Here is a 20,584-nt window from a genome sequence, read left to right on the forward strand (position 1 = left end):
GCCAGGAGGATCGGAGGGAGACGGCGTGGGCACCGGACAGCTGCAGGGGGATATTGGAAGCCCCAGGTGAGTAAAACTCATTTTTTTTGTTTGACTTAAGTGTCCCTTTAACCTATTTAAGTTTCTGGACGTAGTTCCTACGTCCCAATTAATGCAGCAGGAAAGTTCAGGGACGCAGGAACTACGTCCTCCACTGAAAACAGCGCTGCGCGTGCACGAGCACGCGCACGCGCGCGCTCCCGCGCGCACCCGACAGCTGGCTCACTGGGCAGATTGGTGCATGTGAACTAAAGTTCACAGAACCAATCTGATGACTTTTAATAATGAATGATTGCCGCTGCTGCAGCAATCATTCATTATATACATAGTAAAAGCTCACAACACTTCCTGGATGCGATCGCGCGCGTGCACGCGTACGTGCACGCGCGCACGCGGTGCACACATCCCCAGATGATTGGTTCTGTGAACCTAAGTTCACATGCACCAATCTGATCACTTTTATAATGAATGATTGCCGCTGCTGCAGCAATCATTCATTATATACATAGTATATGGTCCCAACACTTCCTGGTGGCGATCGCGCGCGTGCACGTGCACGTGCATGCGCGCACACGGTGCACACATACACAGATGATTGGTTCTGTGAACCTAAGTTCACATGCACCAATCTGATTACTTTTATAATGAATGATTGCTGTAATCAGCAGCAATCATTCATTATTAGAACATGCCACTTAGAAGAATAATAAATAATAGGCAGGATCACACACACCCCCTGATGTGCATACTACCCACTGATTGGTGCATGTGATCATAAGCTCACAGAGCCAATCAGATCTCTTTTTACAATGAATGAATGCTGCTATAGCCAATAGCAGCATTTATTCTATGAGTAAAAGTAAATATTTACATTGTAGCACTTGAAGTGCTTCTTGTTACCTCAGATCTCTGTCAGTGTGAGATCTGAGGTTGACGGAGCTGCTGACAGTGCCACAGTGTGAAATATACTGTTATAACAGTGTTTTTAATTTCTTTTATTGTTAAACTGTTAACCCCTACCTAGCCTGTAACCCCTTCTGTCACCAATACCTAGGTATAGCCGTAGCTGGCTTTAGTTAGACCTCTTGGGGCCTAGCCAATCTCCACACCTCTCACCTAGTGATTTTACCAGTGATCCCCTACCTAACCTTTTGTGTCATCTGCTCCCCCCCCCCCCCTCCCTCCCCAAAAAAAAAAAACAAAACAAAAAAAAAAAAAACTTTCTATCGACCTTTTCTGTGTGTTGATCTGTTAGATCATTTAAAGTAATTTGCCGATCCTAGACATGGCAAAGAAGCTTTTTACGGCAGAGAAGGCGTGCGCAATGATGCAGCTTTCTAGTAGCAGTGGCGAGGAGGATTCTGATTCTGGCAGTGATTGGATACCAGTTGATTCTGGATCGCTGTCAGACAGCGATTCCAGCTCTGAGCCCGAGCGTGCAGGGCCATCATCAAAGCGGGCCAGATTTGGAAGTGGGGTGCAATCTAATGTCGCTGCACGTGCCATCAGCAGTGACAGCAACTCTGAAACTGAGGGGCCATCAGAACGCAGAGGAGGACGCATACAGCCGAGGGTACGTGAAAGAGAGGCAGTACCCTTTCAAATTGCTCACCCACAATGGTTACCTCCGAACATGGAAGAGCCCCAAATCCCCCCCTTTACTGCAGCCAGTGGCATTATGGTGGATACAGGGAATATGAGCCCTATTAATTTTTTTCAGATGTTTGTCCCCGATGAATTTCTACAATATATCGTGGAACAGACTAACAATTATGCTGCACAATATTTCGCTGCCAATCCAACGTCAGTGTATGTCACAAAATGGACACCGACAAATTTGGCTGAGCTCAGAATTTTTCTGGGCCTTGTTTTAAATATGGGCTTAACGTGGCGACCACAGCTCAGCATGTATTGGAGCAGAAATGCACTCCATCAGTCTCCTCAATATTCAGGGAAGATGCCAATGCTGAGGTACAAAATGCTGATGCGGTTTCTTCACTTTAACAACAATGCGGAAGACCTCAGTCGTGAAGATCCTTCTCGAGACCGCCTTTTTAAATTAAGGCCACTTCTGGACCATCTGAATACGAAATTCAGTGAAATTTATGTGCCCGAGCGGGAGATCGCAGTCGATGAATCCCTAATGCCCTATCAAGGGAGGCTGGGCATAAAACAATACATCCCCACCAAACGAGCTCGGTACGGAGTGAAACTGTACAAGCTTTGCGAAAGCAGTACAGGGTACACCTACTCATTCCGTATATATGAGGGGAAGGACCGACTACTACAGCCTGAGGGGTGCCCTGCTTATATGGGCACCAATGGAAAGATTGTCGTGGGCCTTATTAGTCCATTACTAAATAAAGGGTACCACCTATATTTAGATAATTTTTACACCAGCGTGCCCCTTTTTAAATTTTTGTTTGACGCTCAAACTGTGGCCTGTGGTACCTTGCGGGCAAACAGGAAGGGCCTACCAGAAGAGGTTGTGCATAAAAAATTAAAAAAAGGGGAGATGTGCAGCCTGAGAAGCAGTGAACTCCTTGTTATGAAATATAAAGACAAGAGAGATGTCCTGATGCTGACCACCATGCATACTGAGGCTATGATGTCAGTGAGGTCTCAAAGACAAGAGACAGAGAAACCACAGGCGATACTCGATTATAGCAAGTATATGGGGGCAGTGGATTTTTCGGACCAGATGCTGTCTTACTATCTGGTAAGCAGGAAAACCAAAAGCTGGTACAAAAAAATGGGGATTTACCTGATTCAGATGGCATTGCATAATTCTTTTGTTATATTCAAAAAATCAGGCAACACGGACTCCTTCCTGAAGTATGAGGAGCATGTTTTATCATCCCTGATATATGATTCTGGCAGCCCGCGTGACAACAGTAATCAAACTCACTGTGAGGATATCGTCAGACTACGGGACAAACATTTTCCCGCTTCCCTCCCCCCTACTCCAAGAAAAGCCTACCCTCAAAAAAAATGCAGAGTGTGTAGCAAACACAAAATCCGAAAGGACACTCGAAATTACTGCCCATCCTGTCCTTCCAAGCCAGGCCTCTGTTTTAAAGGATGTTTTGAAATTTACCACACAGTATACAATTATTAAAGTTTTTTATTCTTTTTACCGTATTACAATATATTGTTTTTACCTATTTTTACTTTTTGCCCAAACTGTATGGCACCCTAGTAGATTTGTAAAAATTGTCCTGCAATAATCCATGCATGCATGCCATGCATAATGCCCTATTGCAAGTAAAAATGGCATATGTGCCCTCATTTTGACCATCAGAATTTTTTTTTCTATGACAAAGCCACACTTAAAAAATATCATTAGTGATCAAATTTGATAAAATTTCACCAAAACTACAATAATCTGAAAGACACTCTACTAAAATCCAAATGTGCACATCAAACAGAATGCCCCTCTGCAGGCCCAATTATTCATCAAACAAGGCACCAATGCCCTCACTTTAACCGTCGGAAACTGGAGAAAAAAATTGTGTGTGTTTTATAACATGGGCCCTAGTCAGAAAAAAAATATTTGGTGGCAAACTGAAACCCACACTTGAAATCAATGTCATTTTCAAAATATTGATCACATTTGGGAACATTTCAGCAAAACCAGAAGAATGTGAAAGACACAAAATGCCCACAATGGAATAGTCCTGGACGTCTACTTTTTAAAATGGTGTCATTTGTGGTACTTTTTTGCTCTTCAGACACATTTAGAACTCTGAAAAGGAAGAGTGATGCTAGAAAGTAAAGTGGAAAAAAGCTGCCATACTAAAAGCCGTATGCGCACTCCAGCCATAATGCCCTGCTGCACGCCCAATTATTCATCAAATATGGCACAAATGTGCTCATTTTAACCGTCAGAAACTGGAGAAAAAAATTGTGTGTGTTTTATAACATGGGCCCTAGTCAGAAAAAAAATATTTGGTGGCAAACTGAAACCCACACTTGAAATCAATGTCATTTTCAAAATATTGATCACACTTGGGAACATTTCAGCAAAACCAGAAGAATGTGAAAGACACAAAATGCCCACAATGGAATAGTCCTGGACGTCTACTTTTTAAAATGGTGTCATTTGTGGTACTTTTTTGCTCTTCAGACACATTTAGAACTCTGAAAAGGAAGAGTGATGCTAGAAAGTAAAGTGGAAAAAAGCTGCCATACTAAAAGCCGTATGCGCACTCCAGCCATAATGCCCTGCTGCACGCCCAATTATTCATCAAATATGGCACAAATGTGCTCATTTTAACCGTCAGAAACTGGAGAAAAAAATTGTGTGTGTTTTATAACATGGGCCCTAGTCAGAAAAAAAATATTTGGTGGCAAACTGAAACCCACACTTGAAATCAATGCCATTTTCAAAATATTGATCACATTTGGGAAAATGTCAGCAAAACCAGAAGAATCAGAAAGACACAAAATGCCCACACTGGAATAGCCCTGGATGTCTTCTTTTTAAAATGGTGTCATGTGTGGTACTTATTTGCTGTTTAGACACATGTAGGACTCTGTAAAAGATGAATGACGCAATAAAACTAAATTAAGTGCTAAAAACCAAATGGGCACATGGGGGTTAACAGTCTACTATATGTCCACCGAGTAATGAAATAAGGCAAATATAGCATCATTTTAACTGGGAAGAACCTAGCAAGTTATTCTGGTATATTTTATAGCTGTGGCACTTGTCATGTAAAAATTAGTAAGTGTGAAACCTGAAAAAAGGTGTATTTTTTGCTTTTACTTCTAGTTTTTACCTTAAAAAATTCTATAAAATGAAATCATTTTTTGAAAATAATATTACCCAAAGATAGCCTAGATTGCCCTGAAAAAAACGATATATATATCACTTAGGTATCTTAAGTAATGAAAAAGTTATTTCAGTATCAATAGCGACACAGCTAAAGTGTCAAAATTGTCAGGAACTTTGAAGGGTAAAAACCATGGAACGCGAACCAGTTAAGCTTGCCCATGTTTCTTGCTTTTAACACCTTAAAGAACAAATTGTTTACTTGTCCCCTAATTAATCCCACACGCTTAGGTATTGTATTGAGATAATCAGTTTAACCACTTGAGGACCCACCCTTTCACCCTTTACCCCCCCTTAAGGACCAGCGCTGATTTTTGTGATCTGTGCTGGGTGGGCTCTGCAGCCCCCAGCACACATCAGCTGGCATGCAGAGCGATCAGATCGCCCCCCTTTTTCCCCCCTATGGGGATGATGTGCAGGGGGGGGTCTGATCGCTCCTGCTGGTGGCATGTTGCGGGGGGGGGCACCTCAAAGCCCCCCTCCGCGGCGACATTCCCCGCCCCCCTCTACTACCTGTCCCCCCGGTGATCGGGGCTGCACAGGACGCTATCCGGCCTGTGCAGTCTGTGACAGGATGTCCGCTGTCACATGGCGGCGATCCCCGGCCGCTGATTGGCCGGGGATCGCCGATCTGCCTTACGGCGCTGCTGCGCAGCAGCGCCGTACAATGTAAACAAAGGAGACAAATGTCTCCTGCATTTACATTTAGTCTGCGAGCCGCGATCAGCGGCTCGCAGGCTATTCACGGAGACCCGCTCCGTGATCTAACAGGAAACGGCCGCTCGCGCGATTCTGATTAATTAGGGAGGCACCTGGCGACGCAGATCTGCGTCGCTGGTCCTCCAGCTCCCACTTTGCTGCCGCACGGTATGAGTGTGCGGTCGGCAAGTGGTTAATTTGCTTTACCCTATAGTGGTTTAGTGATAGATATATTGATATCTACATATATGGATATATTATCTTGCCCATCGACCATTTTGCATATCTGTGCTCCTTTTTACAATTTTCAAAGTTAAGACTGTAATGGATATCGTATGTCATGGGCCATTAGCAAAACACAATTTTCACCCTATGCTGTCAAAGCTAGGTGTCCAAAAAGGAGTATAACATGTAAGAAATTCCATAGAGAGTATTATTCAGTTTTCAGGCTAAGAATAAATAAATATATTTATATATATATTTTTAGTGTAACTGACAAAACACTATCACCGATAAAGCAACATTTGCATCTATAAATTTCCTTTTATATTTTACCTTATCGTTCATTCATTTATGAAATTCATAACATAACACTAGCTGGTTCATAGAACTCTTGTAAATGCATCTGCAATAGATAATGACAAAGGCAAGTGATACTCAGATCTAGTCTGTATTTAATAATTGCTCTCAATGTTCCATGAGAACAGTTATCTTTTTTTGTAATCACATTAGATTCTCAGTCTTTGTTATACTGTATTGTTAGTAAAAATTATTTTGCTTTTCTGAGGTTTACTTTCACACTATGTATGCTTGCACATGTTTTTGAGAGCACGTGCACTAGGGACTCCGAGCAGTGCAGAAACTATGGAAAGATGCATATCATTTTAAAGCTCTCTTTCTCCTCTTTCCAATGATATATAAACCACCGCCCTATGCCTTTTAGTTTTTGCTAGTTTCACGATTTAAATTGCCGCGGCCGCGATTTCAATCGCGAAAATAGAGAAAACTAAAAGGCGTAGGGCGACGATTTAGGTGTCGCCAGAAAGAGAGCTTTAAAATGATATCCATCTTTCCATAGTTACTTGTATTACACAGGACGACACTTTCCCCAGTGTCAGCAGCTCCATTCAGCAGAATGGAGCTGCTGACTTTAGGAAAAAGTCGCCCTGTGTAATACAATGTAACTATGGAAAGATGGATATCATTTTAAAGCTCTCTTTCTCCTCTTTCTGACGACACCTAAATCGTCGCCCTACGCCTTTTAGTTTTCTCTATTTTCGCGGCCGTGGAAATTTCAATCGTGAAAATAGCAAAAACTAAAAGGCGTAGGGCGGTGGTTTATATATCATTGGAAAGAGGAGAAAGAGAGCTTTAAAATGATATGCATCTTTCCATAGTTTCTGCACTGCTCGGAGTCCCATTTAAAAAGGCTTTGCATGTGTTTTCAAAATGAAAAAATAAAAACCATATTAGCTGTCAGGTTTGTGCGTTCACAGGTTTTTTTGACTTGTGTTGTGTTTTTAAAACCACAGCTTGCTTAATTTTGGGGAAAATATACATGATTTAATGTTATTGATAGCAGGTAAAAACATAAATATAGCAAGCACGACATGCACAAAAACATACATCGGTGAACAAAGACTACATACTGAAAATGTTAAACAACCTTTAATTTGTTTTGATTTTCAAAACTATAGAGACTGCATTAATACTTTTTATTTTGAGGCACTAAAATAATGTACCAAAAAAGTGCATCCTGTTGTATAAACTGGTCCATACTACATCAAGACATTCTTGATGGGATGAAATGGACTTTGGTCCAGCAAACAAGAACAAGGTCAATAGGGAGAGCCAAACATTGTGATTTCATATTCGCAAACGGTACCATGAAACGGTTATTCGCAGTTAGCCCCATTGACTTTAACGACAGGGGAACGTCTGAACCATTCATGGCATCTCTGCAGCCACAATTTCTTTAACCACTTAAGTACCAGCACTTTTTGCCCCTTAAGGACCATAGACCGCTGGTACAGGAACGCGGAATCCCGACGAATCGCCGCACATACCCGCCGCAACTGCCATAATCACCGCTTGCCGAGACCCCTAGGACATAGACTCTGCCGTCTCTATGACGGCAGAGTCATGTGAGCCAGTCAGGAGCCGCTTTCATTGGCTCTTGACCGTGTCTATCAATGTAAGCCAATGGGAGCGGCTTACATTGATAGACACGGCCAGGAGCCAACGAAACGGCTCCTGACCAGCTCACATGGCTCTGCCGTCATAGAGACAGGCAGAGCCTGTGAGATGCGGTAAGACTCGTCGGGTTTGAGCGGCGCGATCGGCGGGGGGCGGATGTGCGCAGCGGCGGCTAATTGAAATCTACGCCCTGCCAGCCAGGAGCCTACCCTCAACAGTGTAGATTTCAATTAGCACGGTCCTTATATAGTTAAAAAAAGGTGTACAAAGTGTACCAAAACCTGGACAGTGGCATAGCAGAGGTGGATTAAGGCAAAATATTCCACATAAAACACAAAGGAAATGCAGAGGCTTTTTTTTTCATGTGCAAATGTCAAAAATCCCATATATTTTCTTGATTTTTTCAATAAAAGTATAGTATGTCCACCGCAGTTACTAAAAATTGTATTTGCAGCAACTTTTGCTTAGACCAGAAATGTGTGTTATTACAAATGTATCTACTACATTTCAATTGAACATGCCATGCTGCCACTTCACTGTACAGCCATATCATCCGTCCTGTCCAACAGCAAAGAACACCAGTCCTCAGAGAGGCCTGAAATATGTACTATTGCAAACTTATGTATTTTTTTAAATTTGTTTCATTTTTCAAAGTTGTATGTCATTCTTAAAATTTTTTATCTCAAATACGTCATGTCAACTGATGTTGTGTGGTGTGGTGTTAGAAACTCCAGTCTAGAGCCCCACCATCCTTCCTGCACGGTGGAAAAAAGTACAACAGTCCTCAGAGAGTCCTGAAATATGCGGTTTTGTTAATTTATCTATTACATTTTTAACCACTTCAGCCTACAGCTTCGAAAATCTTATGCATCCAAGCAATGTTCACCTCCCATTCATTCGCTAATAACTTTATCGCTACTTATCAAAATTAATTGATCTATATCTCGTTTTTTCCGCCACTAATTAGGCTTTCTTTAGGTAGTACATTTTGCTAAGAGCCACTTTACTGTAAATACATTTTAACAGGAAGATTAAGATAGAAATGGAAAAAAAACATTATTTCTCAGTTTTTAGCCATTATAGTTTAAAATTAATACATGCTACAGTAATTAAAACCCATGCATTTTATGTGCCCATTTGTCCCGCTTATTACACCATTTAAATTACGTCCCTATCACAATTTATGGCGCCGATATTTTATTTAGAAATAAAGGTGCATTTTTTCAATTTGCGTCGATCACTATTTACAAGCTTATAATTTTAAAAAATGTAATAAGATACTCTCTTGACATGTATATTTAAAAAGTTCAGACCCTTAGGTAACTATTTATGTAGTTTTTATTTTTTTTAATTGTAATTTTTTTTATTATTTTTTTTAATACAAAAATGTATTTGGGTAATTTTAGTTTGGGAGGTAAATAGCCAATTTTAGATGTAAAATAATGTATTTTTTATTCAATACAGGTATGTGGGTGCAGTTTACTATTTGGCCACAAGATGGCCACATTCAAAAAGTTCCTAGATGCGAACGATGTCGCATCTAGGAACTAAAATGAAGAGAAGTTGTTTCCTGGGGGCAGAAATACCACGCTCTCTGATGAGAAAGCGTCGGTATTTCTGCCGGGGACTTGGATCGGTGAATGGGAATTATATTCCCATTCACTGATCGGGGGGGGCAGCGGAAGGTAGCGGGGGCGCGCGCGGGCGCGCGCCCGATCGCGCGCAACACACGGCTGCAGCACCACTGCCTATCTGGACGGATATATGCGTCCAGATATGGCGAAGTGGTTAAACATTTTATGTCATCAAATTTTTCCTTTCTAATAACACGTTAGTTGTAGAAGGCACTGTAGCATGGCCCAGGAGAAGGCAGCAGGTGGCAGAATAAACTCTCTAAGTTGCCTCCACTGTAGAAGAGACCTGAAATGTTCAGCATTCTATGATGAACAAATGTTTAAAGGAAACCTAATTAAACAAAAAAGAAGTCCCCCGTAGACATTCTGTGCTCGCACCATCCTGGAACGATCCTCCGGTCCCCATCCACGGCTAAGTTTTGTTTTTCACTGTCTGACCAGTCAATGGCCACTGCACCTGCACGGCCCTGGCCAATCATGTCCTCACATCGACGGGAGCGTCCTGAGCATGCGCAGTTTGAGATTTCCGAGTACTGCGCCTGCACAGGATGCTCTCAGTGCCGCAAGGATGCGCAACACTTAGCCATGGCGGGGGACCGGAGGATCATTCCAGGCCGACACAGGCATAGGGAGTCTGCAGGGTACTGGAAGAAAATGAAACTCTTTTTTTTCAGTTTGATTTAAGTTCCCTTTAAATTTTATGAAGTTATTTTTACAAGAACATTTTTGACGTTAGTTGCAGCAGGCTAGTTTACTATAGCGTGGCCCAGAAGAAGGCAGCAGATGACAGAGTAAACTTTGTTAGTTGCCTCCATTGTAGCAGAGGCCTGAAATAGTATTCTATGATGAACAAATGTTGAGATTTTTATGAAATTATTTTTACAAAGATAAGAAGCTGCAGAAGTTACTGTAGCATGACCCAGGAGAAGGCGGCAGAGTAAACTTTGGTAGCTTTCTCCATTGTAGGAGAGGCCTAATAATATTCGGCATTCAATGAAGATTACGGTTTTGACGTTAGCCCAGGAGAAGGTTTGTTAGTTGCCTCCACTGGAGTTATTTTTTCAAAGAAAATGCGCCTGGCACCTGTTTGAAATATAAAAACATTTTAAATGTCATACATCATATAAAATTTAAAACAGTTTAAAATACATTATGACATGGCAATAATTGAATACAAGGAAGAAATTCCTGTAATCTCCCATGATCCCATGGGATGCTGCCTGTCTAAGCAGGATGCAACAAGAGGAGTAGAGACAACTGGACACCTGATTTCCAAGACAATTTTTAATTACCGGTATGTAAGATTTACAAAATTAAACAAAAATTCAATTAAAATTGAAAAAAATGTAAAACTTTAATATAAAATCCCTGAAATGTCAGGCCTTTCCTACAGTGGAGGCAACTAACAAAGTTTAGTGAGGAGAGGGCCAGCGCATACCACAAAGGTTGCATCTGAAATGACCAACAGCTCACATGTGCAGCACCTCTAATAAGCTATCTGCACACTTTGCATTCAATTCAGATGCAAATCATATGCATAACTACTATTACTTACCATGCAAACTGTAGTGGAAGCCAAAGTTCCTCCATAGTATAATAAATGTAGCATTTGTTTTGGACGCAGGGCATGCATTTTCAGCCTAATAGAGGTGCTGCATGCCTGAGCGATTAACCAGTCAATTGCAGCATGTTTTTAGGGATGTGCAACCCCCCCCCCCCCCCCTTTTCATAATTTTGGTAGTATTTAACTACCAGGTTAGCTGCTCCCAGGCCGTATTCCTGAGTGTCCCGTTTGCATGGTAAGTAATAGTAGTTATGCATATGATTTGCATCTGAATTGAATGCAAAGTGTGCAGATAGCTTATTAGAGGTGCTGCACATGTGAGCTGTTGGTCATTTCAGATGCAGCCTTTGTGGTATGCGCTGGCCCTCTCCTCGCTGTCCATTAAAATGTAAATTACACATTTTTGCTTAGCTGCTCCCAAGGTTATACATATGTGGTTTTAATTTAGGTTAGGCCACTTGCCCGGAGGTTTGCCTTACCGTGGCACAAGTGTCCAGTATATTATACTTTGCGTGCAAACTATAGTGGAAGCCAAAGTTGCCTGAGTAATTAACCAGTCAATTGCAGCATGTTTTTAAGGGATTCGCAAACCCCCCTTCCTTTTTTTCATAACTAACAAAGTTTACTCTGCTGTCTGCCACCTTCTCCTGGGCCATGCTACAGTGTCTGCTGCAACTAATGTCAAAAATAATATGGCACACTCCAATGTTAGTAGGAACAAATTACATGTTGTGTGCTGAAGGTGGGGTGAAGGATACCTTGTGGCCAAGGTGAGCATCACACCAGGTGTAACAGGCCAAGTTTTAAATTTGAGTTAATTAATGACATGCAGTTTTTTATATCACTACTGCTGGCATGCAGAGGTGAAACCGTCTTTTCTGCATTGTGAGAAATAATAGCTTTCTTCTGCAGAAGATCACATATGCCATGGGATGACGCACCACCATGACCCCTAGTACCTTTCACCTCTTAGGTACCTAGTATTTCAGAGGAACTTTAGAATTACAAAAGCAGCCACACTAACTGAGACCTAAAAAATTGAGCAGTCACCTGCCTAAACTTTTGAAAAAGTAGCCACACTACGAAAGGCCTGAAAAATAGAGCAGTTTTTCTGCTCAAAAAATATTTGACTTTCAGCCTCCGTATGAGACAGAGGCCAGGAAAATCAGGCAATTACCTGCCGGATAACCCCTGATGAAAGCATTCATCTGAAACTCGGGTCAGGATTGTTTAATTGATGTGCAATAAATCAATTTTGAAACCAGTGAGTACTGCTATAGCGTAGCGTTTTCAAATGTAGGTACAGTCTGCACTATTTGTCCCTCTTCTCTTCCCCTAGACATAGGAGAAGGATGGCCCACTCATCCTGTGACATTGGCGTAAGTTGAAGGATCCCTTCTGACATGGGCATGTGGAGACATCGCTTGTTATCATCGCAATGCAGAGGATCACAAACTTTATCAGGGCGCATCTCTGCAGTCTGAAGGAATTCAGGTTTATTGCATAACTGGGGGCCTGGAGAGACATACATCCATGATCGGTGGAAGAATGGGACTCATTAGATTTCTCTAACCACCGGAGTTGGTAAGACTGAACTATGGAGTACCTAATTAGTGCCGGGAGTATTTTTTTCATTTTCTCTGGTATGGTGAAAGCTGACATGCTATCAGTTCTGACAATCCAGTAGTCAGATATTGGACAAGGGGGGTTACATCATTTTTTTAATGTCAAATATCTGAATGATAGAATGTTGACTCTGAGGCAATGACCATGAAGCAGGCAGGCTGGAAGGCACATTGGAGGACAACTGGGAACAAGGGAGAGGAGGAAGGGAGAGGGCAGAAGGTGGAACACAAGAAGGCTGGTTTACACTCTGAGTGCTTTTCGCCTTAACAACCTCCATGCCACAGGGCCTTGTGATGGGATTGCAGGTGCCTTTTCAGTGTAGTTGTTCCTATATGGGTGCTGGTCTTCGCATGACTATGTTTCTCTTGACAAAGAGTACAGGTGGTGTCAGCAGCAGACACACAGAAATATTCCCACATTATAGAGCCTTGATGAGCTGGTCTAGTGCTATGAGAAGTAACCGGGTGAGGTTTTTCGGCTGACACCAGGGAACGTCACACCCTGCTGTTTGCCTTCCGTCCCCTGTAACCTGTCCGGGCTCTGTCTCTCCCTCTGAACTCTCCTCCTCCTGTTTCTCTCTTGTGGGCACCCATGAGACATCCATCACCACATCATCATCACCCTCATCAACGATTAAAGCTTCAAGCTCACAGTAGGCTGCAACTGTGACGACCATCGCATATCACCAACAGAGGGAGGCAGAGGGTGGCAGCTCAGGGCAGAGACAATGCCTGTCCCGCTCACCAAAAGTCCCACACATTTCATTAAAACTGATGAGGGTATGTGATGAGCCTGGAATACACCATGTAAATAAACATAGGCTAGTGCATAGCATCATATTGCCATACAGCAGCATGTTACTGTATAGCACCATTCAATCTCGATGGGCTGCAATGCAAAACCCAAAGGTGACAATACCTGCAGAGAGAAGGAGAGAAGTTGGAACACAGGGAAGGGATGCAGGGAATCATGGGGACTTCTGTAAAACATGCTGCATATAGATACATGTGGCTGAAGGGTCACCAATGCAGTAGACATGTCGCACGTGCCTCACAAAGGAAATATGTATATAAAAGGTGACTCACCATGTAAGCATCAACAGACAAACAAACATTGATATGGCACATAAACAGATTGTCATAGTTTCTGTATTGCAAATCAATATTTAATGTAAAATACATCCAACATAAACCCCTTTATAATTAAAAGAATAAGACTGCAATTTAAATATTCACTATTACACCTGTCACCCAATGCTGTTATTTTACTTGTATATTTACATGTATATTTCTCCAACATCGCAACATCAAAGTGTAATTAACATAGGTACCTAAAAAAATAAAAGAAAAGGTTGTCACAGCACGTTTCAAAACATTGACTCACAGCAGACGAGACAGAGGAGATCCACAAGCTGCTACAAGGCAAAATACACAGCCAAGAAACTTAGCATACAGAAAACTTGGTGGCAGATGGTTGGCAGAAGTCTCACATGAGAAATCCCTGTGACTTCCTTGCCTCTAGCGTGCCTAAATTTGAAATATAGAGACTCAGCAAGGTCTGCTAGATTCTACACTATTGCTGCAAAGGGACAGATCTCCTGTTTCCCTAGAGTGAATCAGTACTTTGGAAGTATTAACGCTACAGGAAAAAAAAAAGCATCAGTCAGCCTTGACAAAAAGAAAGGCTCAGCAATGTATTTACAGATTGGCTTTCTTCTTGTATTCTTAGTCCTTTCAGATCTGAGCAAAGTAGTCTTGGCACAGGGCTAGATATTTAAATATAGTAATTTCCGCAATAGCTAAATGGAAGCTGGGATGTCATCACACCCCCGTCGTTTGTCTGCTAGGAGATCCGATGTCTCCACTCTGATTTTTGCTGCTGTGATTAGTCTCAAGCCTAGTAGGGATGTTTAGACATGCTCTTCTGCATTTCTTCCTTTTGCATGTGCACTTACATAAGCAGATCTGAAAATTCAAGAGACACAAAGCATGGCAAGGCTTAATGGTGTTTAACGGTAAGTCCATTTTATATAATTACATTTTGTGCTTATTGTAGACTGAAGGGCAGGAAAGAAGAGCAAAGGTACAATGCATAAACATTGCAGTTACTTATTTTTTTTTTTTTAGCACTACATAGCTTAATCACTTAAGGACTGCAGTCTTAAAACCCCTTAAAGAGACTCCGTAACAAAAATTGCATCCTGTTTTGTATCATCCTACAAGTTCCAAAAGCTATTCTAATGTGTTCTGGCTTACTGCAGCACTTTGTACTATCACAGTCTCTGTAATAAATCAATGTATCTTTCCCTTGTCAGACTTGTCAGCCTGTGTCTGGAAGGCTGCCAAGTTCTTCAGTGTTGTGGTTCTGCTATGAACTCCCCCCTCAGGGGGGAAAGAAACACACAAATGATCTCTTGAGATTCAAAAGGAAGGCTGTATACAGCCTGCTTGTTTATGGATGTATTTTCTATGTGTGGACATACTGTACATCAACCTACTTCCTGTTTTGGTGGCCATTTTGTTTGTTTATAAACAAACTTTTTAAAGCTGTTTTTAACCACTTTTAATGCGGCGGGGAGCGGCGAAATTGTGACAGAAGGGAATAGGAGATGTCCCCTAACGCACTGGTATGTTTACTTTTGTGCGATTTTAACAATACAGATTCTCTTTAAGGACCAGACACTTTTTTTTCCATCCAGACCACTGCAGCTTTAACGGTTTATTGCTCGGTCATACAACCTACCACCTAAACGAATTTTACCTTTCTTTTCTTGTCACTAATACAGCTTTCTTTTGGTGCTATTTGATTGCTGCTGTGATTTTTAGTTTTTATTATATTCATCAAAAAAGACATGAATTTTGTCAAAAAAATGATTTTTTTAACTTTCTGTGCTGACATTTTTCAAATAAATGCTTGGAAGAACAAAGAGAAACCGATATGGTGTAGTATTGTTAAGTTGGTTGTGGTTAAAAGCAAAATATTTAGATATACTCACAAACATGGGTTACCCATAGGCAACCACTTCAAGTGCAGGTGGGGAGTATTAGAACCTGACCCCACTCAGGTTTTTAAGATGTCGCTCTCTGTAGATAGGAAACGGGGTAGCACCCCTCCACCGAGGGTGGACTCAAGATTTCAGCAAGGCTTGGTGTACAGAGGCGCCAGAGTAGAATAAAAACGTTTAAAAAATGTCTAAAAGAGGGGGATGTTCAGGTGGACTTACCTCCCTCAAAAATATAAAACTCAATTGAGTCACAATATATCAATACAAAAATATTTTATTGAACTCCACTTAGTGCAACGCGTTTCGCAGGTGTGGTCCTGCTTCATCAGGCAAACAGGAGTATAACTCAATGGCAGGGATGCTCAGCAGAGCTCGAATATTCGAGTAGCTCGAATATTCGAGCTCTTTTTTCAGCTATTCGAGCTCGGTATTCGAGCTCGAATAGCTGCAGCTATTCGAATGGGCTATTCGAGTGAACTCGAATAGCCCACTCACTATTCGCGCTATTCGAGCAAACAGCGCTATTCGAGCTTGAATACCGAGCTCGAATAGCGTCATAGCCCAGATTGATGTCCTTAGAGCCAATCAGAGGGCTCCCAGGCCCTCTGACGGCAGCCAATCACAGAGGGGGACCCTGGCCAGCCCCTACCCTATAAATAGCGGCCGCCATGTTCGATTTTTCCATCCTTGCTTGACTTGTACAGAGAGAGATCTGCTCCTTTGTGCTTTGGCTTAGCAAGTGCTCTATTGTGGTCAATCACCTAGTGTTTTAGCTCACATACACCTGCTATATACACCTATATTGTTGTTAGCTAGATAGAGATTGTATTTTAGTTAGTAGCTTGTGTGTTACATAGAGACAGCTGCTGCTGCAGGCAAGCTTACACAGCTTTAGGCCTCAGGGCCTTGCCTGTGGGGGCAGCTGTCCTCCTGTCCTCTGTTAGTTTATTTCTCATCTATACCAGTATTTCTGCTGTGTATTCTACCCTGTCTTGTCCTTTACTACTGAGTGATTATTGTATTTTGTAGTTATACTACTGTACTAGGGACACTCACTGTTACTGTTCATAGCTCCTGCGTGTGTGTGTGTGCGTGCACTGTCTGTAGTGTACACAGTACACAGTATTCCCTAATCCCTTCTACTGAATCATCTGATTACTACTGAATCTGATTATTGTATTTTCTAGTTGTACTTACTGTACTAGGGACACTCAGTCACTGTTCATAGGCTAGCTCCTGCGTGTGTGTGTGCGTGCACTGTCTGTAGTGTACACACACTCTATTTCCTTCTACTGAATCTGATTACTACTGATTATTGTATTTTCTAGTTAGTGTACTAGGGGACACACTCATTGTTCACTGTTCACACTTACTGATTACTGATTATTGTATTTTGTATTTGTACTGTACTAGTAATCACTTAGCGATCTAATCACTTAGTGATTCGTGTCACCTCACCCACCAACTCACTCCATTAAAGTACCCCACTTTTTCACCCGCTCTTTTAAAAAACTTTTTTGTTTACGTCCAAAACATCTAAGATGTCTGGAAGTGGCAGCCAGCGCGGTTTGGGCAAGGGGAAGGGCAGCAAGGGAATCAGGAGGAGAGTGAGCAGCATTGTGGCAAGCCGCGCCACCATGCACAGTTCCGCAGCAGCAGCAGCTGCATCAGTGGCTAACATTCCGCCTATAGCCACTGGCCGTGGACGCCTTGGGCGCCCAGCAGGAGCATCTGCAACTCACGCTGCAGAGACACAGCAGCAGCAGCAGCGTGTAGTACCTGCTCCTATTTTCCTCCAGCCGGGTCGGAAACGTCCCATTGAGGAAAAGGATGCAGCCACTGTGGTGCAACTGATGACGGAGGATGAGCAGCCCGCCATCAGCTCTGCATCCGAGGTCTCCACCCTCACCACCACCCCTGTTTGCAGCAGCCGCCCAGCAGGGCCTGGGGAGGAGTCCAGTTCACCGTCAGTTGGCGACCTGTCATTCAGCAGTCTTTTGACCCCAGGCATCATGAGTCAATTGTCTGCTGTTGTTGGCGATTTTGAGGAGGAGATGCTGATGGGCACTTTGGGGGAGGAGGGATTGGACAGCAAGACTGTGGCGACAGTCAAGCAGCCCATCCATGCATCAGGAGAGGAGTTTGGGGGGTCATCATCCCAGCAGGACATGTTTCAGGAGGGGGAGGATGATGATGATGATGACAGGGTGACAGACAAAGACTGGGTGCCACCAGCTCGTGGGGATGTCATCAGCAGCAGCTCTGAGGAGGAGGAGGAGGATGCGCTTGTGGGCCTTGCAAGGAGGCGCATCATTGCAAGCATTGGCAGCAGTAGGCAGGTCCCACAGCCTGCTGGTGTCTCAGGCTCAGCAGCAGCAGCAGCAGCAGCAGCAGCATCTGCCAGTACCACCACCAGCCGCACCCAAGCCCGCCCCCCCCCCCCCCCCAACCACCACAGGGAGACAGGCAGCAGCGGCTCCAGGCCGTAGGGGGTTTTTCTTGTCACCAATCTGGCAATTTTTCACCATGCCCACAGTTTACAGCAAGTACGCCACTTGCAACCACTGTCAGCGGAAGTTGAGCAGAGGTGCAGACCCCTTAAAGTTCAGCACCTGCTCTCTTATCAACCATCTTGCTGCTAAACATTACCACCAGCATGAGGAGTTCCAGAGGCTGAAGGCATCTGGTGCTGGCAGTGGCACCACACCCATCACTGCATAGCCTTCAGCAGCAGCAGCAGCAACAGCAGCCACCCGCCCTCCTGCTCCTCCAGCACCTCCAGCAGGAGTGCGGAAACGCACTGCTCCTCCCCCCTCTGCAACTCCTGCCGCCGACACTGAGGCCTGTTCTGGCAGCCAGTCCTCAGCGGCCTCCTCTGCTGTCTCCGCTGATTCCCATGCTAGCAAAAGGCGACGCCAGAGCCTTTTGAGCGAGTCCTTCCAGGGGGTGGTTAGGGCTCTGCCTCCCAGAAGCCGTCGCGTGCGGCAGCTGAACGGCTTGCTGGCACGGGCCATGTGCTCCCAACTCCTGCCGTACACGCTCGTGCAGGAGGGGAGCGACATGCGTGCGCTGCTTGCTTGAGCAGCCCCAAACTGGCAGCTCCCCAGCAGACACTTCTTCGCCCGCCAGGTCATGCCTGCACTGCACCGCTTTGTGATGGCCAATGTGGAGCGAGGGCTGGAGCACGCGGTTGGTGAAAGGGTCCACGTCACCATGGACTCCTGGAGCAGCCGCTTCAGGACAGGCCGCTGCCTGTCCTTCACTGTCCACTGGGTCAGCTTGGTGGAAGGGGGTGAGGATGGGAGAGCAGCAGCGGGCACAGCATCAGCAGCAACACAGTGGGTGGTGCCACCCCGCAGGGTCAGGGGAACTGCAGCAGGTTCCTCCGATTCTCTGCCATCCTCCGGCACACCTGGCCAAACCCCCCGCCTCAGCAGCAGCGTGAAGCCACGCCACTGCCAAGCGCTGCTGCAGTTGGCCAGCCTTGGGAAGACCAAACTGACGGCAACCCATGTGTTGGCCAAACTCCAGGAGCAGGAGAGGATTTGGCTGACCCCCAGAGGCCTCAGAGTCGGAGAGGTGGTGGCCGACAATGGGGCCAATCTGGTTGCCGCAATCGACAGGGGAAACCTGACCTACATCCCCTGTCTTGCCCACGTGCTGAACCTGGTGGTGCAGAAGTTCTTGCGCACCTACCAGGGGATGGGCGAACTGCTGGAAATGGCAAGGAATGTTGTGCGTCACTTCCGGCGCTCGCCTGCAGCCTCTGCAAGCCTGGAAGACGTGCAAAAGGAGCTGGAGCTGCCACGCTATCGGCTGATCCTTGACGTTCCAACTCACTGGAACTCCACCCTGGCGATGTTGGAGCGTCTGGTTGAATAGAAGCACGCTGTCAACCAGTACCTTGCCCTGGCCACTGTGTCCGCCGCTCAGAAAAGGGACAAGACCAGCAACATCCTGTCCATCGTCCCCGATGACGACTGGGGGCACATGCAGCAGGTGTGCTTAGTGCTGGCTCCCTTTCTGCAGGCCACCAACATGGTGAGCAGGGACCATGCTATGGTGTGCGAGTGGGTGCCCCTGGTTTGTCTGCTGAACAGGGCCCTCGATGCTTTGCTGGAACAGGGAGCAGCAGCCTTGGCCCAGCAGGAGCGGCATGCAGCTGCACAGTCCACCTCTGAGGGGGAGGAGGAGGAGGACTTGGTGGAGGTCCCTGACCTTGCTGCTGATGAGGGGGATCAGCACAGTGCAGCTGAGTTGGTGCGGGGGTGGAGAGAGGATGAGGCGGCAGAGGAGGAGGATGAGGACAGCACTGCCGTCGATGTGCCAGCACACGTGGCCCGCCTCTTCCCAATGGCAGCGCACATGCTGACGTGCCTGCGCAGGGACCCCAGGGTGATCCAGATGAAGCAGGGGGAGGACATCTGGATCAGCATGATGTTGGACCCGCGCCTCAAGGGGAAGTTGAGCCAGTTCCTGCCTCCTACAGGAGGAGACCCAGCGCAACAAATAAGGAGCTTGCAGCAGGTCCTTGTTGAGTGCTTGGAGGAAGCCTTCCCCCAGCCTTCCACCCCCACTGTCCAGCCAGCACAGAGGCAGCAGCAGGTGCCTGCATCCAGCAGCAAGCGCCCCACAGACCTGCTGTCTCTCAGCAACGAGCTCTACAGGACTGTAGAGGCTCCAGCAGTGACTAGAGAGGAGGTGCATGCAGCAGCCAGCGCCTGACCCGCATGGTGGCTGACTACATGGGGTCCTACAGCGGGCATGACAGCGATGCCCCTGTTGATCCCATGGAGTATTGGGTCAAGCGCCTGGAGATCTGGAGCGAGCTGGCGCAGTACGCCCTGGAAGTGCTGTCCTGTCCCCCTTCCAGCGTGCTATCCGAGCGCTGCTTCAGTGCAGCTGGTGGCGTGGTCACCGAGAAACGCTCACATCTGTCTCACAAGTCTGTGGACAGACTGACGTTTCTCAAGATGAACCAGGCGTGG

At 45.0% G+C, this 20,584-nt stretch overlaps 1 protein-coding gene across 1 annotated transcript; it reads left to right on the forward strand.

The window, feature by feature from the left end:
• The first annotated feature begins 1,324 nt into the window (after positions 1 to 1,324).
• On the forward strand, positions 1,325 to 12,859 carry LOC137521027 (piggyBac transposable element-derived protein 4-like). Its single transcript, XM_068239780.1, has 2 exons — positions 1,325 to 2,758; positions 12,713 to 12,859. The coding sequence occupies exons 1-2, from the start codon at positions 1,325 to 1,327 to the stop codon at positions 12,857 to 12,859; spliced, it is 1,581 nt and encodes a 526-aa protein (XP_068095881.1).
• Positions 12,860 to 20,584: the final 7,725 nt, after the last annotated feature.

The sequence above is a fragment of the Hyperolius riggenbachi genome, chromosome 1, assembly GCF_040937935.1.
Source record: "Hyperolius riggenbachi isolate aHypRig1 chromosome 1, aHypRig1.pri, whole genome shotgun sequence".
Taxonomy (NCBI): Eukaryota; Metazoa; Chordata; class Amphibia; order Anura; family Hyperoliidae; genus Hyperolius; species Hyperolius riggenbachi.

What these genes read in the sequence shown, in the direction of transcription:
- LOC137521027 (XM_068239780.1), top strand. Translation starts at nt 1,325, where the DNA reads ATGGCAAAGAAGCTTTTTACGGCAGAGAAGGCGTGCGCAATGATGCAG. An exon ending in AGATGCTGTCTTACTATCTG is followed by an intron (nt 2,759 to 12,712) that starts GTAAGCAGGAAA and finishes TCTGAATGATAG; the next exon opens with AATGTTGACTCTGAGGCAAT.